Raw genomic sequence first — 27612 nt, 5'->3', positions numbered from 1 at the left:
GCGCGTTAATCTGATTGGTCCGCAGCGAACCCTGGGCGTCCGAAGAGATCACGACGAGGAGGAGGAGAGAAAAAAAAAATAAAAATCAGAAACAACCAAGCAGACCTTAAAAACTCCCGTCATATGAGTGTTTACCTCGGATGCGTGCGGCTGCAGCGGAACACCACAGCTGGTTTTGTCTGGGTCCACGGCCGGTTCGGAGAAAGAGGGACAAACCTCAGAGGATTAGCGGCAGAGGCGGGGTGGGAATAAAAAAAAAGAAAAGAAAAAGCAGTAAGGACCTGATCCCGGCAGCAGGATTACCCACTCGCCGGAAAAGCGAAAACGAGCGACGCTCCGCGGACGTTTCTCCGGCCGGAGAGGATGAGCTGACCGCGGGGACTCGCAGTTAAAGTGCTTGTGGTTGGACGCGGAGGAGGAAGCGGACCGCCCCGTGCACCGGACGGATATTCACATGTTGACGCGTAAACTTCGCTGTGGAAGCCGTTTTAAAGCGGCGCAGTAGGAGCCGGACTTTACGCATAACAGGCAGAATCCCCCCCCCCCCCCCGTCCAGCCAGTCATCCAGACCCCGGTCGTGATTCGGTTCCCCGGATACTAAACACGGAGAAGATCGGTTGCTTGTGCCGATGCCAACGGCAGACTGCAGGTCGCTCCATCATGGCCGGATCATGAGGTGTTTGACTTATCTGCTCCTACTTCCAGAAACGCTGAAAAAGTCCAAGAAGGTCGGTAAGCTCCCGGGCAGGCTGCCGGTATGTTATGAGATCCTGACTCTGTCCCTGACGAAGAAGCAGCAGCAGCAGCAGAAGATGGCTGCGGAGTTGTACCCCGCCGCCAACACCAACCTGTCCAGCGGCACCACGGTGGCGGACACCGAGAAGACCAAGGAGTTGCAGGTGAGCCAGGCCAGCAGCAGCAGCAGCGCGGCGACCACCCCGACCACCCAGCAGAACATCAACAACAACAACGTAGATCCACCCAGCTGGCAGTGCAGCCACCCCACGCTGAGAGAGAGGTAACTGTCACAGCCGTGAAGTGCATCCACGGTCATTCCGGATTAAACGGCAGGACATCAGAGCCGCTCGGGCTCCGTGCGTTAATGTGAAAAAAATAAATAAAACAAACACTAAAAAAGGAAAGAGCTCCCGGTGTGCAGTAAGGTCACAACTCTCTCACCAGTCAGCACAGCGTTTTATTTGGGAGAAAACTATTCCCGCAGCATCTACTTCCTTATTGTATTACCATCTAATATTTAAAATGTGCACCGGAGCATATATTTAAGTGTGCGTGCTCTGCTGCGTTAAAGCTGCAGCAGTAAAGTCGATTCATAGGCAACTACTGGGATTATTGATTAATCATTAAAAGGAAGGTTTTAAGCAAAAATGGCCACTGGTTCCTCCAACTGAAGTGTCAATCTTTTTGGCTTTTTAAGTCTTTTATGAAAGTAAATTTAATATATTTGGGTTTTCTTAGTCTTTCATGGCGGTACATTGGATATATTTGGGTTTTCCACTGATATTGGGAGAACACACAAGACATTTTAAAAAAGGTCACCATGGGCTCTGGAAAATTGCAATGACATTTCTCACACTGCAAAGTTTACAGGCCAAATGATTAATCAAGAAAATGATCAGCAGAGTCGTCAATAATGCAAACAGTCGTTAGTTGCAACCTTTCTGCGGCTGAATCCTCCCCACATCCATGAAAATAACCAGTGTCTCCAGGCAAAGCGAGTGTGGGAGGACTTGGTGTTACACAATACTTGATGGAGGCTTATTCATGAAACGTGCTCTGCTTTTAGGAATGCCTTGATGTTTAACAACGAGCTGATGGCTGATGTCCACTTCATCGTGGGGCCCTTGGGGGCATCGCAGAAGGTTCCAGCACACAAGGTAAAGACATTTCACTGTTTTGATTTCTTTCTGTGAGAAAATAGAAACTCTAAAGGGCAAAGCAGAGAGTTCAAGTCTGTGTGTTAGAGGAGTGAGGGAGTTGTGTCTGTGAAAAGAGTGACTCCTGCTCCTTTATCGAACTTGCATGTGTCTGACGCATCTGTCTGCTCCCCCCCTCCCTCCCAGTACGTGCTGGCCGTGGGAAGCTCCGTCTTCTGTGCCATGTTTTACGGCGATCTGGCGGAGGAGGAGTCTGAGATCCATATTCCAGATGTGGAACCTGCTGCTTTTCTAATTCTGCTGAAGTAAGCCACTCACCATGCCCTCACGAAGCACAACCAGCAGGAGAGATGACAGTCAGTGTCACTTCAAAGCATATTATTACTCATCCAACGCGAAGCAGAGGCGAACGCCAAAATGCTGGGAGCGCCAGAGAGAAGTGGCAGCCGCACAGTGCTCTGTAATTGCTGGTTTTCTCAGTGCGCTTTTCCTTTTCCCTCATCGACAGCCTGACAGTTTCTTAGAGGGGAATATATAAAGACTCGTAGTTATAAATAACCTGCCTTTGTTGCTCGTTGAGTAGCATTGGGTAAGCCAGCACCGTAAGACCTCTTCTGTAAAGGGTAGGATGTGTTAAGTTGTCATGCAACCCTCTTTGGGAAGAAAAAAAGCAAACAAACAAGAAGAAATAAGCACTTTTAAAGTCAGTTACCATGGTCCCAACGTTCCTAGTGCCACGTCTTATTTTAAATAGTTGTACGTTACATTTCTGCACCCGTACAGTGATTAACAGCCCGCTTTCCTTCTCCCAGGTACATGTACAGCGATGAGATCGACCTGGAGGCCGACACGGTGCTGGCCACCCTGTACGCTGCCAAGAAGTACATTGTTCCCGCCCTGGCCAAGGCCTGCGTCACCTTCCTGGAAACGAGCCTGGAGGCCAAGAACGCCTGCGTGCTGCTCTCCCAGAGCCGCCTGTTCGAGGAGCCCGAGCTGACGCAGCGCTGCTGGGAGGTGATCGACGCTCAGGCCGAGCTCTCGCTGTGCTCCGAGGGCTTCTGCGAGATCGACCTGCAGACGCTGGAGATCATCCTGCGGCGGGAGACGCTCAACACCAAGGAGGTGGTGGTGTTTGAGGCGGTTATGAACTGGGCCACGGCGGAGTGCAAGAGACAAGGTTTGGGGCCCACCACCCGCAACAAAAGAGAAGTCCTTGGCAAGGCGCTGTTCTTAGTGCGCATCCCCACCATGAGCCTGGAGGAGTTCGCCAACGGGGCGGCGCAATGTGATATCCTGACACTGGAGGAGACGCACAACGTGTTCCTGTGGTACACTGCTGCTAAAAAGCCCAAACTGGACTTCCCTCTGACGGCGAGAAAGGGTTTGGTGCCTCAGAGGTGCCACCGCTTCCAGTCCTCGGCCTACCGGAGCAATCAGTGGCGCTACCGCGGCCGGTGTGACAGCATCCAGTTCGCGGTGGACAAGAGGATCTTTATCGCAGGTCTGGGGCTGTACGGGTCGAGCGGCGGCAAAGCCGAGTACAGCGTCAAAATCGAACTGAAGAGACAGGGGGTGACCCTGGCGCAGACCCTGACAAAGTTTGTGTCGGACGGGTCGAGCAGTACGTTTCCGGTGTGGTTCGAGCATCCTGTTCAGGTGGAGCAGGATGCGTTCTACACCGTGAGCGCCGTGCTGGACGGGAATGAACTGAGCTATTTTGGCCAGGAGGGCATGACAGAGGTGCAGTGTGGGAAGGTGACATTTCAATTTCAGTGCTCCTCCGACAGCACCAACGGGACTGGAGTACAGGGAGGACAGATCCCCGAGCTTGTGTTCTACGCATAAGCTGCTCTGGACCGCTGATGGAAAACGACCCTCGCCTCCCAGCCTTTGAAGTAATGTAGCATTAAAGACACTCGACTAACGTCACACTAAACGGCCTGGTTAGTTCTTTGAGAGACTATTTTAAAAGCCAAGGAGCTGTTTTATCTTATTTAATTTAATGTTATTTTTTTAATTTAAGTTCCGGGTTAACGTTATTTGCTCCGACGCCTGCGGCTGCTGTAGAAACAACATTCATACAGTGATTTGTGGTTATGTAATCAAGCTGAACTGGAACAAGTAGGGCTGCTTCAAATTCTGTAATTGCAAGTCTATATAAGATGTTGTTACTATAGTCCAAGCAGCAATATTACATGAGGAGTAAACTTTATGTAGTGTTGTAATTCTAAATGCAGAGATCTTCTCAGTTGTTTTGCACTTCAGAGGACGGCCTCAGAAACATCGTGTCTTTTGTAAAAATACAGTTTAACAGCTTGATGCTGTTAAAGATGACCAGATGTGTTCTGTACAAGAATGCTTACGCACCTGATGAACATAAAGGTTATAATGTGGTTGAAGCTGGAGATGTCACGTCATTATGGTTTCTGGGTGAGGGAGAGGGGATTAAAGGGACTGCAGCGCCCTCTGGGTACTACAGTCAGAACTACACCTTGGTTTTATTAAAAGGTCCTTGCAGCAGTGGATGGATTATTCAGTGGGCATCCAGTACAGTACAGGGGCCAAAGGAGTCATGGGGCCCCTTAAGCAAGAGCCTCTTTTTAAAGTCACAAGCATTTAAAGCTCCTTTAAATACAGAGAATCAGCTGCACGGTGCACACTTAGGCTACACATTCATGTTAGTAAAGGAACTTGTGTTTGACAGAACAGCTCTGCTTGAAGAGAGAAGAACCTGCATTTCAGGTTCCCTAATATTTTGTGCAGTGTGCTACAATACTGTGTGGAGGGGGAGTGAGGGTGCGTCTGCTGTGGCAGGAAGGCTTGGATATGGTTAAGACAGCCTCTTGTCATCTACATAACTACTCCTTTTTAAAATCAGTCTCAATATTATCATAAATGCAATATCAAATCCCTGGACTATCTTTAAGTAATTTATCAAGCCAGTATGCCAAATATGTGAAGACTCTCAGCTTTTAAAATGTTTGACATTGTAAATTCAACACGGACAAGATGTTTGAAGGAGTTATCTTGAAGTCATCTGTCACCATTTTCTGGCGATATATAGACTAAACGATTACTTGATAATTGGTAAATTGATCAGGAATAATCTGTAAACTACATAAAAGACAACAGCTGATTCACAATTTAGAGAGCTGAATTCAGCAGAGTGTGGCGAAACCCAGCAGAACGGTGTAAAGGTAAGTGAAGTCTGTACCTATAGCCGGGGCGTTGATGCACAGTTCTCTGGCCAGCACGAGGAAGGTTCTGCCCAGGACGTAGACGTTCACCTGTGGAGGGGGTTTAAAGGAAAGATGAGCAGCGAAGATAAAAACAAAGGAGAGTGAAGTGAAAACCTTGTGCTGCCAGTTCAGTCTAATTTTCTAACAGGATGTTACCGTGATCCTGTATCCAACGTTCGATGACTCCAGGAGCCGATCGATGACAGTTAAAGAATTTGAGAATTAGTCTAAAATGAAGAGGTTTCTGTCCGACAGGAGGGGTGTGACTGAGGAAGGCCAGTGCGTTGGAGTGTAAGAGAGACCATTAGGATATGAAATAAAGCCGTTACATCACCGTCAGGTAAAGTGTGCTCGTTACATAATCGACCCGAAGGTTGCAGAACATTTCACAATCAATGTGTGTGATTAAAAGCTGAGCTCTGGGCGATCCTCGTGCACTCTCTCCACCTCACAGCTCCGTCTCTTCATTTCTAATCAAACTTTCTGCCACTCAGTCGCCCCTGCACTCTGCGTTCAGATCGACTTCCTGTATCTAAATCACACATCTCACCAGTACACCGCTGTGTTCGGACAGTATTTGCTCTCTGCAGACATTGCGTGGCTTGTTGAAGTGATCGTGGTTCTGTATCTGACAGGAAGGCTCGACTTATCTGCACACCAATGTTTTCCCCCCACCTAAAGGGTGACCTCTCACAGACGTCTGCACCGCCAATTGTTTCTCGACAAACACTAGCACAAAATATGAGATTTCAGCCAAAGGACAAAAGGTTATTCTGATAACTCGGGAATTCTATTAGCAACAAAAACAGAAAAGCTACTGGCTCGATGTTCGCATCGAAAGGTGGTTTACTGTGTTGGTGAAGTTGTTTCTCAACACTTTTGCAAACATGAAAGTAACATTTCAGTTATATTTTATTTTGGCAAAGTTCAATTAATTCATACATTAAAAAACGAGGGTTCAACAGTGCTCACATGCCTATATGTACACCGATTGGCTGACTGGTCTTTGACAAAATCCACATCCAAAAACTTACTTCTAGTTTAACAGAAACTAAAATGAAGCTTTGGCAGTCTGAGTTATGGATGGATGGATAAACCAGTGAAAAACTACTAACTCATCAAGTTTTTTTAAAATTGAGACGGGCCCATGTTAGCTCCCTTCACTCGAGGTCTGATGGTGCTGACCGACCAGCCTCCTGCAGCAGCACCTGCTGCCACAACATCCCACTAGTAGTTTAGAGATGTATAACATTTCAGAACATTTTATAAAGTACCACTGCTGCCTACAGCAGGTGGGAGGAAATATTTAAGGCTTCTGTTTAATACCATCTAAAGCCTTTGAGGAAACACTTTCCACCAACTGCGTGTTTGATTGTAACGATGTGTGAAACTGTCCTTTAACCACCGCTGTGCTTTAGAAGTTTGAACAACTCTGAAACAAAAAAAATCATATTTACACCAGCATTGAAAGTTTTCACACCACTCTCTGGTACAGTTAAACTGGGCTCAGGAACAAACTAGAAACCTGAGTTGCTGCAGGATGTTTGAGGGAAAGGCTGGCTGGGTGGTGCATGAAGCAGATCAGGGTTATCACACTGGCACCTCCCATCACAGATGTTTCATTGTGTTTTACCGACAACACCTCCAGAAGGCTCTGCAGTAAATTCTGGCACCCACGACCCACCCCCGCTCCATCTGAAAGGATCTGATGATGGATCCTGGTGAACAACAAAGCCACAGGGCTGCCCATCTATCACTTCCTTCACGAATCATCAGCATTACAGCCCAGATTTAAGCTGCGGTGTGTTCAGGGCTGAAAGCCGGAGCAGAAGGGAGTGAAAGCTGCAGGATCAGGGCGTGAACTCGGGTCAGATCCCCGTCATTCCTTCAGACCGACTCTCTCCAGACCTCTGGGGCTGCGGGGGTTTTGGGAGCAGACAGAAGGACTCTCGCTCTCAGCCCCCCCTCTGCATTTGGGCTGGGACGCAGATGCTCCTCTGCTATTCTGGGAAGTGGATTCCAGCAAGGAATTTATACACAAAGGGCAAAAACTGTGGTGGAGGAGGAGGAAGTGGAACAAGCAGGGCGGTGCGATTACAGCTGAAACAAGGATGTTGACCGTTTCTTGTGTTTGTCTCAAGAAACTTGAGCACAAAAACACCGAACAAAGGATCAAATGATTGTGGGTACTGAGACAGGTGGCGCTCGTACTGCTGAACCATCGCCTGACTCTGCAGGTCTCCTTCTGGTTACAGACATGACCCCGGTCTCCTCTCAAAGAGCGCTCTTTGGAGTTCACTAATGCCAAGTCAAAATTAAACAAGGCAAAATGATACTTGGATCTTTGACAGAATCCTGAAACCTCTAAATAAACTGAATAAGGGTTTAACAGGATGTTGCTCGTTAAGGGGTTAAACTATTTGGGTTCAGTCTCTCATTAACCTTCCACACACAGCAGGCAGCTATTTTAAGCATAAATGCTCCAATAACCTGACTGTACACAACCTGCTCAGCACCACACAGCAGACAGACACAGCCAGCCGGTGAACAGAGCATTTAGCAGCTGAAGAGCAAGATACTGGATGTCCTTCACGAGTTGGTGGAGCCCAAAAACAGAGCTAAAAAGGACTCCTGTTCGTCAGGTGGACAGAAAAGTAACCCTAAATGAATGTTAACGTATCAACTTTATAAAGGTGATAATATCCCGATGTCATGTTTTCATCTTGTTGCTCAGCTCAACGTTTCAACGTCGGCCTCATTTTTGTAGTTTTGTCCACCATTCCCATCAGTAAGAAAACTGCACTCATCAGGATCTGGGAACGCAGCAAGACTCGATATAAAGATGATGAGAAAGATGTAAACACAGCCTTATTTGGAAGAGAAAAGTAATGTGGACGGTGAAATGATGACTGTTCTTAACACCCACCACAGTTTACAGACCAAGTTCCTGTTTCTATTTTGACCTACTGTACACAGAGTTCCTGTGTAATGAGGGATCATAACCGACCGCTCACTTTCAGTTTCACTTCCAAATAAAGTGATTTACATCATCTACACACTGTTGGCTTGTTTATTGGGATAGTATCGTGTTCCCGGATCTCAGCATTTACTTTGGTGAGTACAATGTTAATCACGAAGGATGGGAATAACGGACCAAACTGCGACAATCAGACCCGTAAGAAGTCAAAATCGCTTCACTTATCCGTGACCGAGTGAGCGAATTGTAAAAAAGGTTTCAGTATTTTATATAGAGCTTTTAAACTGACTTCTCTAGTTTCACAACTGCCAATACTCCATGATTATTTATTACTTTACATGCGTGGATTAATTTCACTAGTCCGACTCGTCTTTATGCGTTCACGCAGCACAGCAGAGTTTGGTGAATTTGACACCGTCACGTAGAATCATCTGTGTGTGACTGAACTCTGAGCTCAAGCCTTTAAATTCAAATTTTAATCATCACTTTGAAGTGCCGGCAGTGGAGGAGCTTGTAGGTGAAACCGAGAACCTGAGGAGAATATAATCTGCTCTGCAGCGCTAAGTGAAACTTTCCGGGTCAAGGATCAGCTCCAAACGTCGTGCGATCAAAAACACGGCGTGGTTACTTGATCCTCCAGCAGGTGGACGCAGTCACAGAAGAACTTTCAATTAAAGGATTCCTGATGGGACTCGTATGACTGAGGCCGACTCCAATTATAATAGCGAACATCAACAACTAAAGACTGGAAACTACAGAACCAGACAGCTGCCGTCGACAAGTCTTTAGCTTTAAGAAATAAAAAGAGGAAGATGGTGATGGCTCGAGCGCACGCCTGCTTCCCTGCTGATTTAAATTCAAGTTTGTGGGCTGTGATCTCATGTGTGGAAACTCTGCTTTGTCCTTTGCAGCACTTGCTATCCGGTACCTCTGCTGAATACAGGTTGGACGTGCAAACGACAGCCTTTCTGTATCAAATGTTGCCAATACACATCTTAAAATGTAATCAAAGCAACACCTAGAGGATACAAAGATTCAGTCTAAATTTGTGCTGAGGGAAAAATAAAGATTACACCTGCCCAAAAATAAGCTAAATGTAATTCAGTTCCACGTTTTACAATGTGAATCTGGTCTCAAATCCATCCATCAAAGCTGAATCCTTTCAAAAGTCTTATTGAAACTTTAAAATAAGAAAAATAAGCCTTCTTCCAATTCCTGGCGCTCAGTTGATGGTTAAGAATAAAAAGCGTTTAATAAGCATGACCTCATACATCATGTAAATACAGTAATGTTCACCGGCACACATACTGAACAGAAACCAGTAAGAAGTCTAATCCCACACAATTTTGTCAAGATGAACTCAACATTACAAGGACGACACGCTCCGATGAAAAAAGGTACCTCTAAACACATCTGGCCAACAACTGAGCGCAGAAAATCCACTCTGCCTCATCTACAGTCCTGTTTGGTGAGCACGGTCAAATAATCTAAAAATTAAAGCGCTTCCTCTGGGACCAAACATCCACCTGAAAACCCTTTATGTACCGCTTCCTACAGAAGGGGCCCCAAAATGACAGACTATCTGAACGCAGTCCAACACAATTAGGACAGTCATTGGTTGTGAAAACATCAAGATGAAGACACAGATTTTCCTTTAAGGGGGAGGGGGGATTAAAACAAGAGGTTTAAATAAAATATCGTCTTCACAGAAGATGTCTGAATATGCCAGGAAGCTTCCTCGGCCTCTCCGTGGCCCGAGGAGACCCCCCCGACAGGCTGAAGCAGCGCCTGTGCGCCGCCTGCCGGATCCTCTGCACCTGTTGCTCCAAACTCTGCATGTGTGCAGAGATATGCATCTTATGTGGAAAACATTCAGAGCATGCGATTGCATCTGGAAAGCTCATCACATTAGAGGCAGAGGACAGCTAATATCTGCAGCCAGTATTGATCCAGCCCCGACCCATGTGCTTATTCTGCTTGAGTAACTTTGCGGCGCAGACTGACACGAGCTCGCCATTCATCCGAACAATGCAAAAGCAGCGGCCCGGGTGTGGATCCATAGAAGAAAAAAAAAAAGTGAGCAGCAGCCGGCTAAACGCTGGACACTAATAAGCCTCAGAACCCCACCCACCAAAAATCCACTCCAAATCCACTCCCACTCCTCCTGCCTGGGTGTGGGCGGCGGGGGAGGGGCGGCCGGCTCCTCCAGGACAGCTGGGCGCATAAAAATAAAAGCCCCTGACCAGCTGTGACTCTCAGAAATGCCCCACCACCCCGTCCAGCACCGCCACACCCCTCACTCAGCGTGAATCAGCTACAGACAAATGAAGGGGGTTCTAAATTTATACGCACACAACTCCGGGTTAATTACACGTGTGAACGTCTGAATGCAAGATGACGGGGAGGACCAAGTGGTTAAGCAGAGATGCATTATGGGACTTGTGGTGAGTGGTAGGAGTGTGGTTGATTTAACAGGGTGTGCATCAACACACATTAAAGAGGATCTGAAGTTATTTTAAGTTTTGTGCTTTTATAACCTTACGTGCTCAATGTTTCGATTAGAGCTGCACAGTCAGTCAAAATTTATTGAGAAAATTTATCTTCAAGTATATTAATAGTTGATTCATCATCATTTAAGTAAACATTTGAGAATAAATGGCAAACATTTTATGGTTTCAGCGTCCAAAGTGAGAGAATTGGCTGCTTCTTACATGCTGGCCGGACAAAACAAGACGTGTGAAGACATCGTCTCGGGCTCTAGGAAGGCGTGATGGACACATTTCTCTCTATTTTCTGTGTTAACTGATTAATGAAGACAATAATAAGCAGATTCATTGATAACAAAAATAACAGGTGAGTTTAATTTGACTGTAGTCGTGACACTCACCTGCAGGAGATCGCTGAGATCCAGCAGCATGTCTGAGAGACTGGTTAAGGCGACGAAACCAAAAGAAACTGTTAAAAATCAAGATCGACAACAGAATGGGCTTTAAGTTTTATGAACTTCCTGTCTCTTGCCAGGGAAGCCCACACAGACTCCACACTGGTCAAATCGAAAGACAAATAATCAAATTTAACTTCAGTGTGTTACTTGTACAAACTGCTGCTAAGAACTAGAACTGGCCCAGTAAAATGACTCAAGCTGATTTAGCTCTTTAATTCAAGACAGATTGATCAGATCAGTCCGAATGAGCAAAAACTAAACATCAAGTCGTTCCGTAGATACCTTTGGTTTAACGTTAGCTACGTGGATAAATTTGGTATCCGTCAACAGTCTGAGCAACATAATCCAGCAGCACAGAGCACACGGAGGCTGCAGGGAGTGAAATTAACATGAGTGAAGTAACTTGAGAATATCTGACAGCAGAAAAGCTTAGTATTGTAATATCTTTGTCGGAGGAGTGTCGTGTGGATCTGTTGTGGCAGACAGCTTTGGGAAAGACCTCTCTGTATCTCCAGCTTAATACGTTTTAATCTGTTTTCAACCAAAAGCAGCCGGTTAACCTTTAAAATGCTTCTTTATGTGAAGCTAAATGAAAATGAGCAACAGGTGTCTGAATCCAGTAGCTTCCATGTTGGACTTCTCTCTAAACTTTCATTTTAAAACGTCGCTCTGCAGCCTGCACGTACAGACAGAATTATCTTTGAAGCGTATTTCATGACGTTCCACCTGCACAGTGGCGTCAAACTGATGATGAAATAAAATAAGAGCAGCTGTGAGAGTGACTCTAAATACACCGGTGGGCCTGCCGACTGCGACCTCTCTCTCTCACACACAGGTCTGCCTGATCAGCCTCTGGACTTCCCATCCTCCCAGCGGCCGGCCCCCGCCTGGACGCACCTGTCTCCGGGCTGCCAGGGTGGATTAGCGGGGCTCCTCTGAAAAGGCCTCACAATGGAATTAGCCGCAGTGCAGATGAAATGGAAAAGATAATCCCAGCACACGCCGTCTGGAGATTACAGGAGACTCCCTTAATCAGGAAAATAAACGACAGCAGGTCCTTCAACACATCTGGGTCCACTGAGGGAAAAATGAATTAAATCCTTATTTGGTGCAACAGGAAGGACGAACAGGACGATCCAAGTGACGGACGAATTTAAATATCCAGAGAAATGGAGATTTAAACTGATACAGCAGTAACATGACACTTTGATGCTGCATTTAAAGAGCTCAAAAAGTATATTTTATACACACTGTATATTTACCAGCACTGTTTGCTTTATTTTTACAGCTTAAACTATTCTGATGTATGCGTTTCTGCACCTCCTGCTGCGACCGGTGCAATGATCAGATGTGTACACTGCACACCTGTTATGTACAATTTTGTTTTGTATTTTTCCTATTCTATTTTGTCTTGTGTGTATTTTATCTATGTTTTGTATCTTCTGTTTTATGTGGAGCGGCTGCAGCAAAACAGTTTCCCCAGTCTGGGATCAATGAAGTCGATCTTATCTCATCTGTCTTTGTTGCTTTGCGCCACAATCATCTGTACAGACTTCAAGCTTCTTAAACTTTGATGACAGACTAATGCAGGCATCTCTCCTCACTAAACTGGGACGTTCCCGCTCTCTCTTATTGTGTACTTTTGTTTTGCTTTGCTGTGACACGCAAGTTCTGTTGATATTTTAGATTTGGCTACGTCACAGCTAAGTAGCTTAGCTTCAAGCCTCCCAACCCCCGTTGAGGTTTAATAAATATATCATCATAAAAAGTGGGATGAATGCAGCCAAAGCCAGGCTGGATGATAAAACCCGAGAGGGGGCGCTGTTCTTCCAGACGAAACTGACCTGAACTTTCCCCCCCGATGGTGGAACTGTTCGTCCTGATGTTTGAGAGCTTGACTTGTTCTTACCAATGTTTTGGGGTTCCCAGGCAGGTTTAAGGTGAAGCTGGACTAAAACAGATCATTATTACTGACAGAACTGAGACGGCATCAACAAATGTATTTTGAATAATTCACTGTCGTTGGTCAGGTTTCTGCGCTGTGACTGCCACATGTGACTGATGGGGTGAAGACATTTGTGTTTGGATTTGACCGTTTTAAGAGGTGCGTGGATACACACCCGCTTTTAGGATCATTTCCCTTTTCCAGAGAAGCAATGAAGGGAAACATTAAAGTAAAAAGCAATGAGGAAGGAAAGGGAAGTACAGAGAAGGCGTAAGGAAGGCTGGAAACCCAGTAAGGTGGAGGACACGAAATCCCAACAGTCCGATGTGTCAGCCTTAAATTCAGATCACATGATGTTCCCTTTTCACTCCGTTCTCCTTCTGCCTCCGTCTTTGTCCTGATCCCCCCTGTGACAACATTACAGACTCACCCGGCTGTGGAAAAGGAAGTGAGCAGAGCTATTTTTAACCCGCCTCACTCCTCCAAACAGACAGGCCTGCACACACACACGGTAAACAATGCAGCAGGAAGGCATTACACCCTCCTCGCCCCTCTTTCACTGGGTAAACCTATCCCGGCCGTCCTGTGCCACCGTTACGTAACACAAGCATCCTCGGAGGCGAAGTGAGTCGGGAGTAAATCCACAAAGAGCCGCCCTGCGTATGAAAAAAGGATGACGCTAAAAGTCCCATTATGCCTCCGCCGCCGCCACGATCACTCGACTTCAATAAGCTGCCGTTAGCAGATTATGAAACATTAAGAAAGGCAGAAGGAACCTGCAGACTTTGATGTGCCATCCTCCGTCAGTTTAAGATGCAACTCTGTCTCAGCCGACACAGAACGCTCGCTCAGCTTTGCTTTGATCAGGTTTCCTTTCAGAGGTGATTTCCCACTTTGTTACAACATTCAATCAGACTGAGACACAGTCCACCACAGGGCGACGGAGGACTTGGCTTCTGTTCTGTCAGCTGAGTGTGGCTTGATTTTCTGTGTCTCGGTTCATGTCTTGGTTCTTTTTAGAGGCTTATGGCATAAAGAGCTGAAACGAATAGTAGAATAATTCATAGTCGATAAACAGAAAATTCATTAGTTATAATTAAGATTGTTTGAGTTATTTTCTAAATCAGAAATAAACTGCTTGTTTTCAACGTCTTAGATTTGAGTATTTGAAGCTTTTCTTTGTTTTTCATAATCATAAAACACACATTGATTGGACAGCATTAGAAAATTAGATTTTTCATTTGACATGATCAGTAAATGCATTAACATTACTAATTGTCAAGTTCAGTTCACATGACACTGTTTTATACGCTCTTGTATGAGATGAGAGTTTCTCGACTACCTTTCCCATCGTGCTTTGGCTGTTGAGCACGAGTGATAATCTCAGTTGTCTCTGAGCAAAGATTCATGGACAGCACGAACAACTGAAATGTGATCCTACTGCGTTGTCTCTCCACGGTTTACCAGGTTACAGCAACTTTGTCAAAACACTTTAACGAAACCCAGGGAGAGTCACCCAAAGTGTCTCGATTCACCGGAGCGGCGACTTGAACCTGCAAACATCAGCGGCGCTCGCAAGGTCGCATACACCGCATCCTTCCTGCAGCCGAGGCACAAACGCCTGAGGCTCGTAACTGATGACCTTCCTGTGTGATCTCCTCTCGGGCAGCTTGGAGGAGATGGTCACAGTTGAATCAGGCGAAACTGAGATGACGTGTCTGCCGCTGCATGTTCGAAATCATCACAGTCTCATTATGGCTGGTTCAAGCATAAACTCGCACGAGCACTTTGTGAGCTGCACAACAGATACGTCGCTATATGAGAAGAATGGTTGGACAGTTCCAACAGGATATGGAAGAGCATTTTCTGAAGAGCAGTCTGATGTTTTCATCAAAATGCATTCATTACATTCTAAGGATTCAGCCAACTCCTCAAGAGCCGCTGCATTCGCTGGTTGAGCCTCGACCCAAAGTCAGAGCTAAAGCAGACATCAACCTCAAAAGAAACACTTTGATAAGGAAGGAAAATAAACAGTAAGGATACGTGGCGTTCCCTCAGTCCGGCAGACCATGTAGAGGCAGGCGGCGACCACGTGGGAGGCCTTACGGCCGCGGGTCAGGTGTTTGCTGAGCGCCATCTTGTAGAAGTTGAAGGCCGTGTCCAGACAGTGCTTGTTCATCTGCAGCTGGTGACCCAGAGTGTTGATGTTCTGTTTTGCTGAAGAGATGAACAAATACAAAAAGCACGTCAGTTCACAGGAACACTGCGACCATCTCCGTTAAAACCAGTATTGCATGACTGCACTCAGTAAGGAGAATTTTAACATTTCTTATGAACAAGTGGACTTCAGGGATGCACTGACTCGGTCTGATACCGACTCAAAGAGCTGGTGACTCTGTGACTATGCGGCCGATCAATTCTATGCGCACATCTACGTGCACGTGCCATCTCATGCGTCAGCAGCACTCTGGTAGACCCGGACATTTTGCTAAAAGAAGCAAGGAGCCAACAACAAATTCTACACCTACTTTCCATATCTGAGAAGTTCGATTTGTTTTACAAAGTTAGGAAAGCAACGGGGGGACGGAGCTTGGCTCTCAGCACAGTGGGGGCGGGGCTTCAGAACGGGGCCCACCTGCTACAAAGTGACCCGGACTCACTCCAAAAGCCCACCGAGTCCGTCTGCGTCTCTGCTGCCGGAGCTGATCGCAGCCACTCTACTAAATGTTAGTGCTCACACCGGAAGCGTCCCAGCGTCAAGCAGCACAAGCAGATGAACTGGGCAGGAAGTCAGACACGGAGACGGCACAGAATCCGGTCAAATTTCAAAATAAAATATCCGGTACAGACTCCCAATCGTTTATCAACAATAAACACAGCTAATCCAGACAAAAGAAAGAAATTTAACTACGTAGCCTATTTAATCATAGCAGAAGCACAAAAAAGCACTAATCACCAAATCAATAAAATCTAAACATGTCGTCAACGTCCGGCCGGCAAAACGCTCTTATTCTGATATTCTCCCTGTGGTAGATGCGCCCATCAAGACGATGAATGAAAGCGAGCCACAGAGAGCTGTGAGAATGGAGTAGAAGCACAAAGAGGACCCACCGGATTAAACAGAAGTCGTTAACGTGGGGCAGCCGCACGCTTCCAGTGGACTTTGACGCCGTGAAGAAGCCCTTGCGCAGCCTACGTCCCTCCCTCAGAATTCCCATGACGCACGAGGGGGAAGGGAGTTTTGTTAAAATGTGCTAATAAGTTCGTCATTTGTTTGAAATACAAATGTTACTTTATGACTTATGTTTTTTTATGTTTGACGCACCCACGCCATCTCCGCTTCTGAAAGCAACGTTTAATTCAAGCCTGATGTTACACAAAGAATGATCCCAGTCTCTTCCACACAGTGAGGCAGACAGCTTCTTACTCAAACCCAACATCAGACCTGTTCTCGGAATCAGCTGATACCTAAAGCTCAGTATCAAAACTGAAGAGACCACAACACACACACACACCACAAGACACTGCGGACACGTCAGGACTCACGCCTGGAGACAAGCACGAGGGTTCCATTATCCACATGTGCAAGTGCATATAACTACGTCTTAACACGCAAAAGAAAATGTGACACACACACAGCATGAACCAGCTCAGGTGTAGCAGCAGGTGGACTCAAGACAGGAGTTCATAATTACTGCTGTTGAGCTGCAGGTGTATGTGTGTGTGTGTGTGTGTGTGTGTCCTCTGCTGAGCTCAACATGGTGAGTATCCTCGTACAAACAAGTGTGTGTCTGGGAATGTGAGGCTCTGAGTTCATCAGGTCTCCTCATGCTGCTCAGTTTAAAGCACTTTCAGATGTCAACATCCACACGCACACACACACACAAAACAACATGTGGATCTCAGTTTTCTGTTCATGTTTCTTCCAGTAAATAAACAAACCCACTGGACTCGGTCACACACAGGTTACCCACAAAACCACCTTCTAGCAGCAGAATGAGATCCAAAAGAAGTTGTGAGCGTGTAGCTTTGGCTTGTAGAGGATAAAAAGAGTTAATTGCTACCCTAATTTCTACCAAGTTTGTGTCATGGATGATAAGTAGGGCAGACGCTCAGCGCTGCAGCTGTAATTAGGGCTCTTCTTCCCAGGTTTTAAACTCACTTTCCTGCCCTTCACATGACTCCTCAGCTCAAACCCCCAAAACAGCGACTGATTCCTCCATAAGAGACTCTAAATAAATAATTAACTCCTCAGAACATCTCCATGAGCAGAAACTGGGACACCCTGAAGCAGAGTGGCATTTATCCATCCACAGGATCTGATGAAGCTATTTATACCGGCACCTACGTACACCTGGAAAGCAGGTAAGTGATGGTCTGGCTGAACACGAGCCTCTCATCATCATCACGACGCCAGCAGTCAAACACGCAGTGCAATTCAACCCACACCAACACCGGAAGGAACATACATGTATGGAAATATTAGCTGGATAAAATCATCTGGACTGAGATCTGGGGCTGCAGCGGTTTCCAGTTTCACAGTACAACACGGTGTGACAGTTGATGGGAATTCTAACAGTTTTTAAAAAGTATATATTTCAAGGAGGTCTTCAATAAGTTCTCCAAAGCTCAAGGCCCAAGCTTTGAGAGGAGGATCTGTGACATGAGGTTACAAATCACTACTGGCATTCTTGTTTTGACCATCTGAACTCCACCACGAGAGCAGCGCTGAAACAATCACTCCATTAATCAAGCAGTCAATCAATCATTTATCTATATTTTGATATTAAATTAGTGATTTAAAGGATTTCTAAAGCAAAAACAGTGGAAAATTTATATTCTCCTCTGTGAGAATGAGAGCATTTTCTGCTTTTCTTTGTCATGTGTTACTGTAAACTAACCTTCTCCAGGTTTGGACAAAACAAGACATTTGAAGACGTCACCATGGTCTCTGGGAGGTTTGACATTTAATAGACATTTAACGATTAAGCGCCACATGGCAGCAGGTTAGTCGATACAGCGTCCTGTCAGGAGGAGCTCGCTGCTTCCTTTCTTCAGCAGGTTGATTCATTTATTTCTCCTGGAGTAGGACACTTCAGAAAATCAAATTGCTAAACCAGCATGGAGCCTGTCAGGGCAGAAACACTTGTTCTGGCTGATGCTTCCTCCACAGTCTCGCAGAAACTAATGAACATTAGCATTTATTAGGAGGCGGGTTTGTGACCTTGAATGTAATAAAATATTAACTCTCTTTTAGCTCCAGTTTGGAAAATATCCGGCTCTCCAGCTGCTAAATGTTCCACTTTCCTCACCGGCTGGTGCAGTGGCTTCATCAGAGCCCGTTTTCTGGAAAGACATTCGACTCACTGTTAATATTAAAATCACACGACATTTCGCCTCCTATCAGTATATTCATACACCTCCCAGCTCTACATACAGATTTACAGGAATCAAACCCCCAGCTGGTACTGCAGCTCCGCTCTCTGATTCACACATTAATCTCGCCCGGAGCCGCTTTGAAAGCTACATTTAAAATTCCCATCAACACGCCTACACTGCAGCGCACTGTGGACCGACACACGAGGGACCGCTGATGCATTATTGGCCAACACAAACCAGTCGGATCAGTCGGCGGTGAGACGGAGGAGGCGTAGACGGCCGCTGCGGAAAGTTTCTGGATGACACACAAGGAGGAAGAAGAAGAAGAGGAGCTGTTCCTCTTTCAGAGACGCCTGCAGAGCCACAGACGGCCATAAATCTCCCCACAGACCTTAGACACACACGAGCATGAGGAGGCTATTCCCACTGCAACAGCAGCTCACACACCAAAACACACACACACAGTATAACCAGGGCTGTGTGATGAATTCAGTTTTATTTTCAATTAGGATTCTGGCTTCAAACTATTATGAACACAAGACAAGCCGCCGCTCAGTGGACACTGTCAACATATGGATGACAAATGAGTTTCACTAAAAAACTAAATTGTTTTCAATTAGGAAACTGAAGGAGTCTGGGGTCAGTCCTTCCTGGAGGAAGTGTACACCAGCCTGATAGACAGTATTCACGTGTTTAATTTCTCTGTCTGGTTCGGACATCGAACACTTCTAAACAAAAGCAAGCTGGCCAGGGTTGTCAAAGCAGCAGGAAACTTAAAGTCAGCGGACGACCTTTACAGTACAGCTCTACAGAGGACGGCTCGGCCATCGCTGGAAGCTCCTGCATACTGAGCCTGAGCTGCTCCCTGCAGGGCGACGACAGAGATCCAGAAGAGATCTTTCATATCTAGTGCAATAATACAAACTCCTCCGCACAGAAATAATGTTGCACACTGTGTGTTTGCTGCACTAACTGTAGGATGTTTCTGTGTGTCTGGTGAGACCAAAGAGGATCACCGGGCCTCTATAATAAAGATCAAACAATGAATGTCTTTTGAAATAATTTTAGCACTCCCCTTTCCTTTAGAAGAAGAAGACACTTTATTATTCACACACACAGAAGAGATGTTGAAGTTAGGGGGCGGCCACTCAGTTGGGCATACGGGGTTGAGGGGCTTGCTCAACGCCAGCTTCGGCGGTGCCCAGGAGGTGAACTGGCACCACGCCTGCTACCAGTCCACACTCCGCATCTGTTGTCTGAGCAGCCAAGTCCTTCTGGACTGAGCGACTGCCGCCCTCCGCCTCTCCATAAAAAGCCCAAACTCCCTCTCAGTCAGGCGGTGATGGTCAACAAGAAAAGTAAAATCAATCCCGCTGTTTAGAAACACTTTGGTTTGAAAAGGGAGTCTGAGACACTGAGCAGGCTTTGTAACGCGATGGCGTCCGCACCATAAGGAGATAACACCAGTTTGTTTAATCATCTGAAACGCAATCACACAGAGCTCCGTGACCAAACAAAGAAACAAAACGCCTCATCCACTTTCCAGCTAAATTAAATTTCAAGGAAATCCAGCTCAACAACCGCATTACGTTTCAGTCAGCGAGTAATCGTGTTAAAGACGGACCAAACACACACACACACACACACACACTTAAAAGGAATCTCTGACACAGACACCACTCTTATGTCTGTCTGACAAACATGAAGCAGCCAGTTAGCATAGCTTAGCACAAAAACTTTTTATAAGCATTAAGATATAAGAGATATAAAGTGTTAATTCCCCTTTTTCCACAGCAGACACGTTGACTGTCACAGCAGAAAAAACACAAATGAAATTTTGTTAAAGATAATTTCAGTTTTCACATATTTTGAGGTCCAGATGACTCATAGGTACAAAACGTTTTGGAGTCTGTGCAGTAGATGGTTTCAGTCGGCAGGAACGAGGGCGAGGAGTTTGAGTACGTACAAGACTTCATTTCCTAACGTTACTCCAACACAACAAACTCCTCTCCCTCGTTTCCACCGTGGTCTTCCTGCAACAACTCGCCTCTCACGAGATTTCAGAGCGAGACTTCAGTAGGAGTCCCTTCGTAGGGATCCTTTCCATGATGACACCTGGTGTAACAGTCTGAGCTGAAACCAGTTCATATGTAAAAATAGAGCCATCCTTTAACAGTGGCCGAGTTCCATCACGTGTCCCAGTAAGCTATGACGCACGACACCAGATCACCTACATGATTTTTAACGTCATCATTTACGCCTGAGCTTCTCCTGCTAAGGGCTGGTGGGCGGGTTCTCTTACCGTCGGAAAGAACCAGGCAAGGAGTTTTATGCTAAGCTCTGCTAAGATGAGCTAAGCGCCTCCTGCTTCATATTTATGGGTACAGACAGGAGAGCGACAAGCAGCAAGCAGGCAACAGAAATAAGCACATTCCCCCAAAATCTCAAGTGATTCCTTTAAGCAGTGTGTGACAGTGACAGGAGCAATATTTACACACACACAAACAAACAGTGGAGCACAACATCCTAACCAAACCCTCCATCACACACACAAACAATACTTTTCCTCGTGCACGCCGTCAAAGACACACACTGAATACACACAACACAAGTATTCCCCGAACATCCTCCTCCTATCTCCAACACACACACAGTGACTAAACTAATCCCTTATCCACACACACACACTCTCATTACTCAGCGTCTGCTGCAGTCTGACAGCTCTGTGACTCTGCAGCTCCGCCGCTGAAACATCACCGTCGGAGCAGACGCAGTAAGCAGCTGCTCGCCCTCCTATCAGAGCGCTGGCTCTCTGCCCGGCAGCCTGCCGAGTCCACCGCCAGCCAAATGTGTTTTTGGGTTTGTTTGTGTTTTGTCTCTTTCTGTGCAGTGTTTGTTGACCAGAGTTGTTGAGATTAAACTCCTGTGTCAGCGTGAGAACACCCACAGGGCCCCTCGGGGTCCGCCCCGGGGGGCCCCAGATGAGCGGGTAACGGGTCACATTAGAGCTTGACAGATATATCGACGACTGGCTCATCACAGACACTAGAAATATCTTCTCTCGTGCAACAAGACGTTTACACACTAAAATCTCTCTCCAGTGTCGTCTTACTGTCCAGCTGTGAGAAAAACCCGCGGCCCCCTCCTCTACATGTTTTACTGATCATTTAATCTACATTTTATCTCACAGTTGGATCAAGTTGAAACATAAAACCCCTTAAATACTTGATGGAAACACAAAAACAACAGCAAATGTGATTTTAGGCAGTGAACGTGCAGCGTAGGTCCGATAAAAGTCTGTAGTTTCCCCAACTGCTTGAGTGAAGGCCGTTATCGCGAGCACGTTTTTGGCTATTTATAATGTACTAATTTAACTAACGAAGTATATTAATTGGCTCAGCTGTATGTCGTCAGTACTAACTAACCTAGTAGTCCAGGGTTGAGAACATCGGGGATGAGCTCAGACTGAACTGGTGTGCAGCTCTGTCCTGTTCACAGACTGAACATCCTGATTATTAGATTTCAGTCTGCAGAGTCTGACAGCTGGTTGTTGAAGAAATGAGCTTAATGAACTCAATTAGGGACGCAAACTAGTCCTTTTAAGCTAATTAGGAGAAGTTTCTTTTGGGTTTTAAATTTGCAAATGAAATGCTTAGTAATTTTCCAGAGATCCTGTATAGAAAAAAAAAAAAAAATTATGCATCGATAGTTTTATTAAATCGCATCGCAGCCCTCTGAATCGAATCGTGAGGTGCCCAGAGATTAGGCTGCAGCGATATGCTTTATAAGGTGAACTGTATATGGGACCTTCATTTTTCCTAATTCTTGATCATAAGATGACAGATGTGTAATTTGGTGCCAACTAACATCGTTTTCAGCTGCTCAAAAACAAACTTGCACCACAGAAATTATAAATAAAACCTCTGTTCACCAGTGAGACGAAGACAAACCGTCATAACGCTGGCCGGCTCTGTCCCTGAGCATCACATCAGACTCGTGAGGAAAAGCTGAACCAACATGCCGAACCAACAGTCCAGCGTTTGAACTGTAACATCGACATTCATCATTAAAATGGATGGTAAAAACACACAAACACTGAATTTGCACAACATTACAGTTTATACAAAAAAATAAATAAAAAATGGGCCTCTGCTGAGCTGAAAAGGTGCATTTATGAGTCGTCCTTTGAACAGACAGGATAAAAAGCTTCAAATAGTAAATAATCTGCTCTGAAAACGCTGAGAAGCCTTTAATTAACACTGCAAGAGGACTTTACACGCAATACAATATAAGATTAAACACATATATACAAACACTAAGCTGGAAAAAGTGGTGATTATGAACCACGTCTCTGTCGGCACATTAAAGTCCTCTGAAGGAAGAAATGTTGATGTAAAGAGGGATGTAATCTGTGGGCTTAATAAAAGTGTCTATTAACAAAAACTGTACAATTCGGTGTGGAACAATGATGATCCTGACCCTCAGCAACTCAAAACTGTCAAATCAACTTTACTGGCACAAAACCAAACCAGACAGAAGTCTGTCCTGTGCATTAACCCGGCGCCGACCACTGAGCCACCCTGCTGCCGTTACTTCTACTTGTGGAAACAAAAAGCCAGTCGAGTTTAAAGCAGCAAGACGATCGATTAACACGAGTTACGTGAAGAAACAGACGAACTCGTGTCACCGTGAAGAGAAACAGCACGGGCTCATGGGAACTTTAAGGAAGTATGTGGCGCCCTCTGCTGGTCACTCACCTCTCGACAGTGTCTGCGCTCTGGACTCCCTCCCACAATTCTGCAAGTGTCCGTCTCCAAAAGACATGTTGGGGCCTCCGCCTGCCGACAAACAGCGGACACACTCGTATCAGCAGAGGAAAATATAAAAAGCTGCATCTTTAGTTTTCAGTAAAAACTAAAATTTTACAAAATCAAAACAGAAAAATGCTTTAATATGAACCCGTACAGCCGTAGTTTTTCAATGAAAGCGTCCCGAGCAGCCTGTGTGGATAATAAAAGGGGGTGTGAGGGGTAAATATCTCCCACTGATCAGCTCGCTACCTGTTCCATAACGAATGAAAATGCGTACTGACTTCAGAGTTTAATGTAAATACAACAGGCCTACTATTACAGATGAATCATATTTAACTAGAGCTGGAACATCTGATGCTTCCAGGTTATTAAAATCAGACTTATCTTAGAGTGAACTGAAAACTTTTGATAGATTAAAAACTTTTTTTTGCTAATGCATATTAAATCAATCTAGAAATAATCTGCAGTTGCTGCTCTGTGGTGAACCTTAGCTAACAACAGTGGTGGGATGTAACTAAGTAGATTTACTCAGGTACATATTTGGGGTTTTTATACTTTACTAGAGTATTTCAAGCTATACCTTCTCCTCCATTACATCTTGGAGGCAAATATTATACTTTACCCAGGTAAATGCTCTGAATCCTTTGTGCACCATAAACGAACAATGAGGACGTTTAACAGCAGACACGAAGTAAGAGCAGGATGATAAGCTCATGTTGCCAGCAGCGGAAAAGAAATCTCAATAAATCTTACTGTTACATAAGCAGGGCTGCAACCAAAAATCATCAGCAGTGTTTTCTTTGGTCTAAAGCCAAATAAAGGAATGTCTGCAGATTTTGCTTGTAAAGTGACTGAGGATTGTCAGAACTATTGAAAATTTACTTTCTGTCAAATTTTTAAACTAATTTCATGTCAAACTATCATCTCATAACTAAAGAAAACCATCTTCCCTGCGAAAGGCCAATACATCCTGAGCAGGTTGATTATAAAGGATCCTACGGCGCCCTCTAGTGGACATGTTGAGGAACTACAACACAATACATGCTGCTTTGCATCAAACACACGGCGGACAGGTAAAAACTCACTGTGCACATGCTTCTCCTTTTCATTCAGTGGCTTTAAAAAATAAAATAAAAGTCACAAGATGACTTATTTCAGGGAGTAAACCCTAGTGGGTGGACATCATTTTAATAAAATGCGTTAGGGGTAAGCTTTTATTATGTTTTGGGTTTCGGAAAAGAAAGGGGAGAAAAAAAAGAATATGGGCAGATACATAGCAGTATCCGATTTTAAATTGCTCAATCAAAATCTGTCAGGCTCTAATTAACATAACTCGTCTTGCTCACATTAAGCAGCCACTCCTCCTCCTCCTCCTCCTCTGTAAATGTATTTATACCACAATGTAAAAAAATAAATACTCTGTTACAAGTAAAAGTCCTACATTAATAATGTTACTCTTGTAAAGTAAGTCTAGTCAGGAAAAATTTGGCAGAGAGTATTAAAAGTAAAAATGTCTATTTTCACTATAAATTAAATCGATTGTTTAGTTTGCAAGTAGTAAGAAAATTCTAACACTAAAATTACTAAACTATGATTAATCCACTAATCATTTAAGCTTTTACATACTGTTGGGTAGTTTATTGTTTTACTCCATCATATTTCATGTGGTTCATGTTCTTTGTGTTATATGTCCATTTGTAAAGTAGCCACAGCTGTAGTGAAGTTAAAACTACAATATGTTCCTTTGAATTCAAGTAGAAAGTCATGAAATGTAAGGTAAAAATACCTCAAAGTTGTACTTAAGAACAGGACTACACGCTAAATGTACTTCGTTATATTCCGTGACTGGAAGTGATTGTACAAATCCAGATCAGCAGCTGAATCTGGACTTTCACGTCAGCAGGAACCTTTTCTTCATCGTTCTCACCATCTGAGGAGATGAACTGTCCGACGGCCAGCGAGCCTCCGCCGCTCGACTCCACAAACTCCACCTCGGCCACGATGATGTTGTCCTCCAGCACGGAGCCGCAGCCCATGCAGACGGCATCGCCGCGCGCCTGGTCCACATCGATGTCCGTGCTGCCGCAGTTCTTACACACCTTGGAGCTCATTGTGTCGCACGGCGAGCCTCAAAGCCTGATGGGAAAAAAGTTCTAGATACGAGTTCCTGTTTTCATGACTCAGTGGCAGAATTTATGTTTTGTTATTTCCTTTTTTGAACACAAATATCAACTTCCTGCCACAGTTACTGGCTGGTAGGGGCCCAATGTTCAATTTAATAACGCACAATTGAATTAAATCGATTGGCCTCCTTGTCACCCACACCGGATCCAGCTGGAGTCAGTATCAGGCAGATATCCTTCTCGTTTGGGTGCATCCCTACAAGCCAGCAACAGTTTTACCAGGAAAGTGTGTAAATGCCGCTGAACATTTACTAAAAGTACTGTACTTTGTACTGCACTACATTTATCTTTAGTTACTAATTACTTTACAAATTGAGACACACAAAACATCTTATAAAATATGCTGTTACATTATAAATTAAGCTCCCCCACAGTTTACACAAGCACAGCTGAAGGAAGAATCTCTACAAAACAAATAGTCGATTCATGTTGGAAATAATCAGCAGACTGATCCAGAATGAAAAGAATCATCAGCTGCAGCTCAACAACTACAGCAGCAACACCCTGCTTTACATTAATGATGAGGAATGAGATCAATTAACAGTAACGTTACACCAGGCACATTTTACTGCTTCAAGTACTTTCATTTTCCTGATTGTACTTGCATAACGTCACTATTTGTAGGCATGCAGGCCTTTTACTTAACGGCATGAGAGAGTGGTATTGGAAGTTTTACTGGAGTAAAGTATCTGAGAGCTTCTCACGTGAATGCACGAGGAATAATAATCAATATCAGTACAGACACGGGCTACTTTAACACCAAGTACATTCTCCTGATTGGACTTGCATAACGTTACTTTTCCTAAGTATGCAGGACTTTTTCCTCGTAGTGACAGAGCAGTACTTGTACTTCAGTACTCAGAGTTTCTGAGTACCGGCCGCTCTGCTCCGTTAGCCGGCTAGCTACGTGGCACTGCCCGGCACCCGGCGGCTAGCTCTGCGGTTTCTGACCTGCCAGCCAAAGGACTCCTCCGCGGGTTAAAACTGCCAAATCACAGCCATGAAGTGTCTCAAGGTATCTCAGTACTTACATTAGGTTTAATGTGAATATTGTGTTGACTGAAGCGGCTGCACAGCAGGAGCCTGGAGCTCTCACGTGGAGCGTCTGACAGAAAGCTAACCTGCTAGCGCCGACAGACAGCTACATGATGTAATGAGTGTAAAATCACAGGTGGTTAAACACGTGTGTGTGTGTGTGTGTGTGTGTCGGTGTGCTCACCTCCAGCCAGGTGTAACGTTAGTCAGACAGACAGTAGCCGCTGCAGCCACGCCGGGCGCGTTTCAGCCTCCTCGCAGCTGTTTCCGACAATAACTCGGCTTTTTCAGTGTTTCTCACGGACCGAGAGGCTCGTGGCGCTGAAACTGTGGCCTGCAGACAGCGAGCAGCAGCGTGACAGCGAGCACAGCTCTGATAAACGCTGTAAAACCGCTGCAATGCTCAACACAACACACCCAACATGTGCGTTTGATGCTGGGGAGACACGGGCGAGACCAACTGTGCCCGGAGGGGTGGCGCGCTGTCAAGACGGTGTTTAATTTAAATAATGGTCAGTGTTTTTACAAACGTAAAGTAAAACTATGTGATAAGTTCTATGTTGGGTGTTAGACAAATGTAAAATCCGCTTTGAACGAATTATATTTAGCATGTAAAAAGTTGACACCGCCAGACTCCCCTCTATATGTGACGGCACTTCTTTACGTCGCTGCTGTTAAATGGACAGTTGGGTTCAATAAACACGGGAATCCAATAAAATACTACTGTACTGTACTTAAGTACACTTCTGACGTACTTGTGCTTTACTACTTTATACTTTCACTCCACTCATGTCAGAGGGAAATTCTTTATTACTACATTAGTTAGGTTACTAGATACTTTACACATTCAGGTTGGGAAGTATTTAATATACCCAGCAGTGTCTAAATAAGAATAATCAATACAGTTAGTTGTATTATTGTATTGTTGGTGTTCAGGTAGTTTCCTCATTCAGGCCCTTTTTACAGACCAGCTTTATTTAAACAGCACTGTGGGCGAAGTGCTTTACACAGGCATATAAACACGTTAGAAGAAATAAAAAATAATCAATTAAAATTAAGCTAGAATAACAAAATATATTCAATAAAAATATAATGATAATAATAAAATGGTAGGGAGACACATCTTGTCAATTTCCCTGCTAGAAACAGGACATTATTTAAACTGCATACAGAAGTCCTAAAATTCAAGTTGTGAGTATGTATG

General features: G+C 45.0%; 2 protein-coding genes across 3 annotated transcripts in view; one reads left to right on the top strand and one right to left on the bottom strand.

Annotated features, from left to right (window-relative positions):
- LOC119910127 (transcription factor IIIB 90 kDa subunit-like) overlaps nucleotides 1-26984 on the bottom strand; it is a 113641-nt gene extending 86657 nt beyond the window's left edge. The window contains exons 1-6 of one of the 2 annotated variants that reach the window (XM_038728534.1): nucleotides 26593-26984; nucleotides 25118-25326; nucleotides 23137-23217; nucleotides 15044-15217; nucleotides 10999-11030; nucleotides 5110-5182 (exon numbers count right to left, since the gene is read on the bottom strand). In XM_038728534.1, coding sequence (XP_038584462.1) covers nucleotides 5110-5182; nucleotides 10999-11030; nucleotides 15044-15217; nucleotides 23137-23217; nucleotides 25118-25301 — 544 coding nt within the window. In that variant the 5' untranslated portion in view covers nucleotides 25302-25326; nucleotides 26593-26984. Of the gene's footprint in view, nucleotides 1-5109; nucleotides 5183-10998; nucleotides 11031-15043; nucleotides 15218-23136; nucleotides 23218-25117; nucleotides 25327-26404; nucleotides 26514-26592 lie in introns of those variants that run through there. The other variant, XM_038728535.1, reaches the window with a different exon arrangement.
- On the top strand, nucleotides 70-4294 carry LOC119910128 (BTB/POZ domain-containing protein 6-B-like). Its single transcript, XM_038728536.1, has 4 exons — nucleotides 70-1018; nucleotides 1805-1895; nucleotides 2082-2200; nucleotides 2708-4294. The coding sequence occupies exons 1-4, from the start codon at nucleotides 630-632 to the stop codon at nucleotides 3738-3740; spliced, it is 1632 nt and encodes a 543-aa protein (XP_038584464.1). The 5' UTR covers nucleotides 70-629; the 3' UTR covers nucleotides 3741-4294.
- Nucleotides 26985-27612: the final 628 nt, after the last annotated feature.

This window comes from Micropterus salmoides, unplaced genomic scaffold (assembly GCF_014851395.1).
Source record: "Micropterus salmoides isolate LMB-PRFRI ecotype aquatic unplaced genomic scaffold, ASM1485139v1 Ms_hic_scaffold_19, whole genome shotgun sequence".
In the NCBI taxonomy this organism is placed as follows: Eukaryota; Metazoa; Chordata; class Actinopteri; order Centrarchiformes; family Centrarchidae; genus Micropterus; species Micropterus salmoides.
Note: the sequence above shows the minus strand (reverse complement) of the source record. Positions and strands in the feature narration are given on the sequence as shown.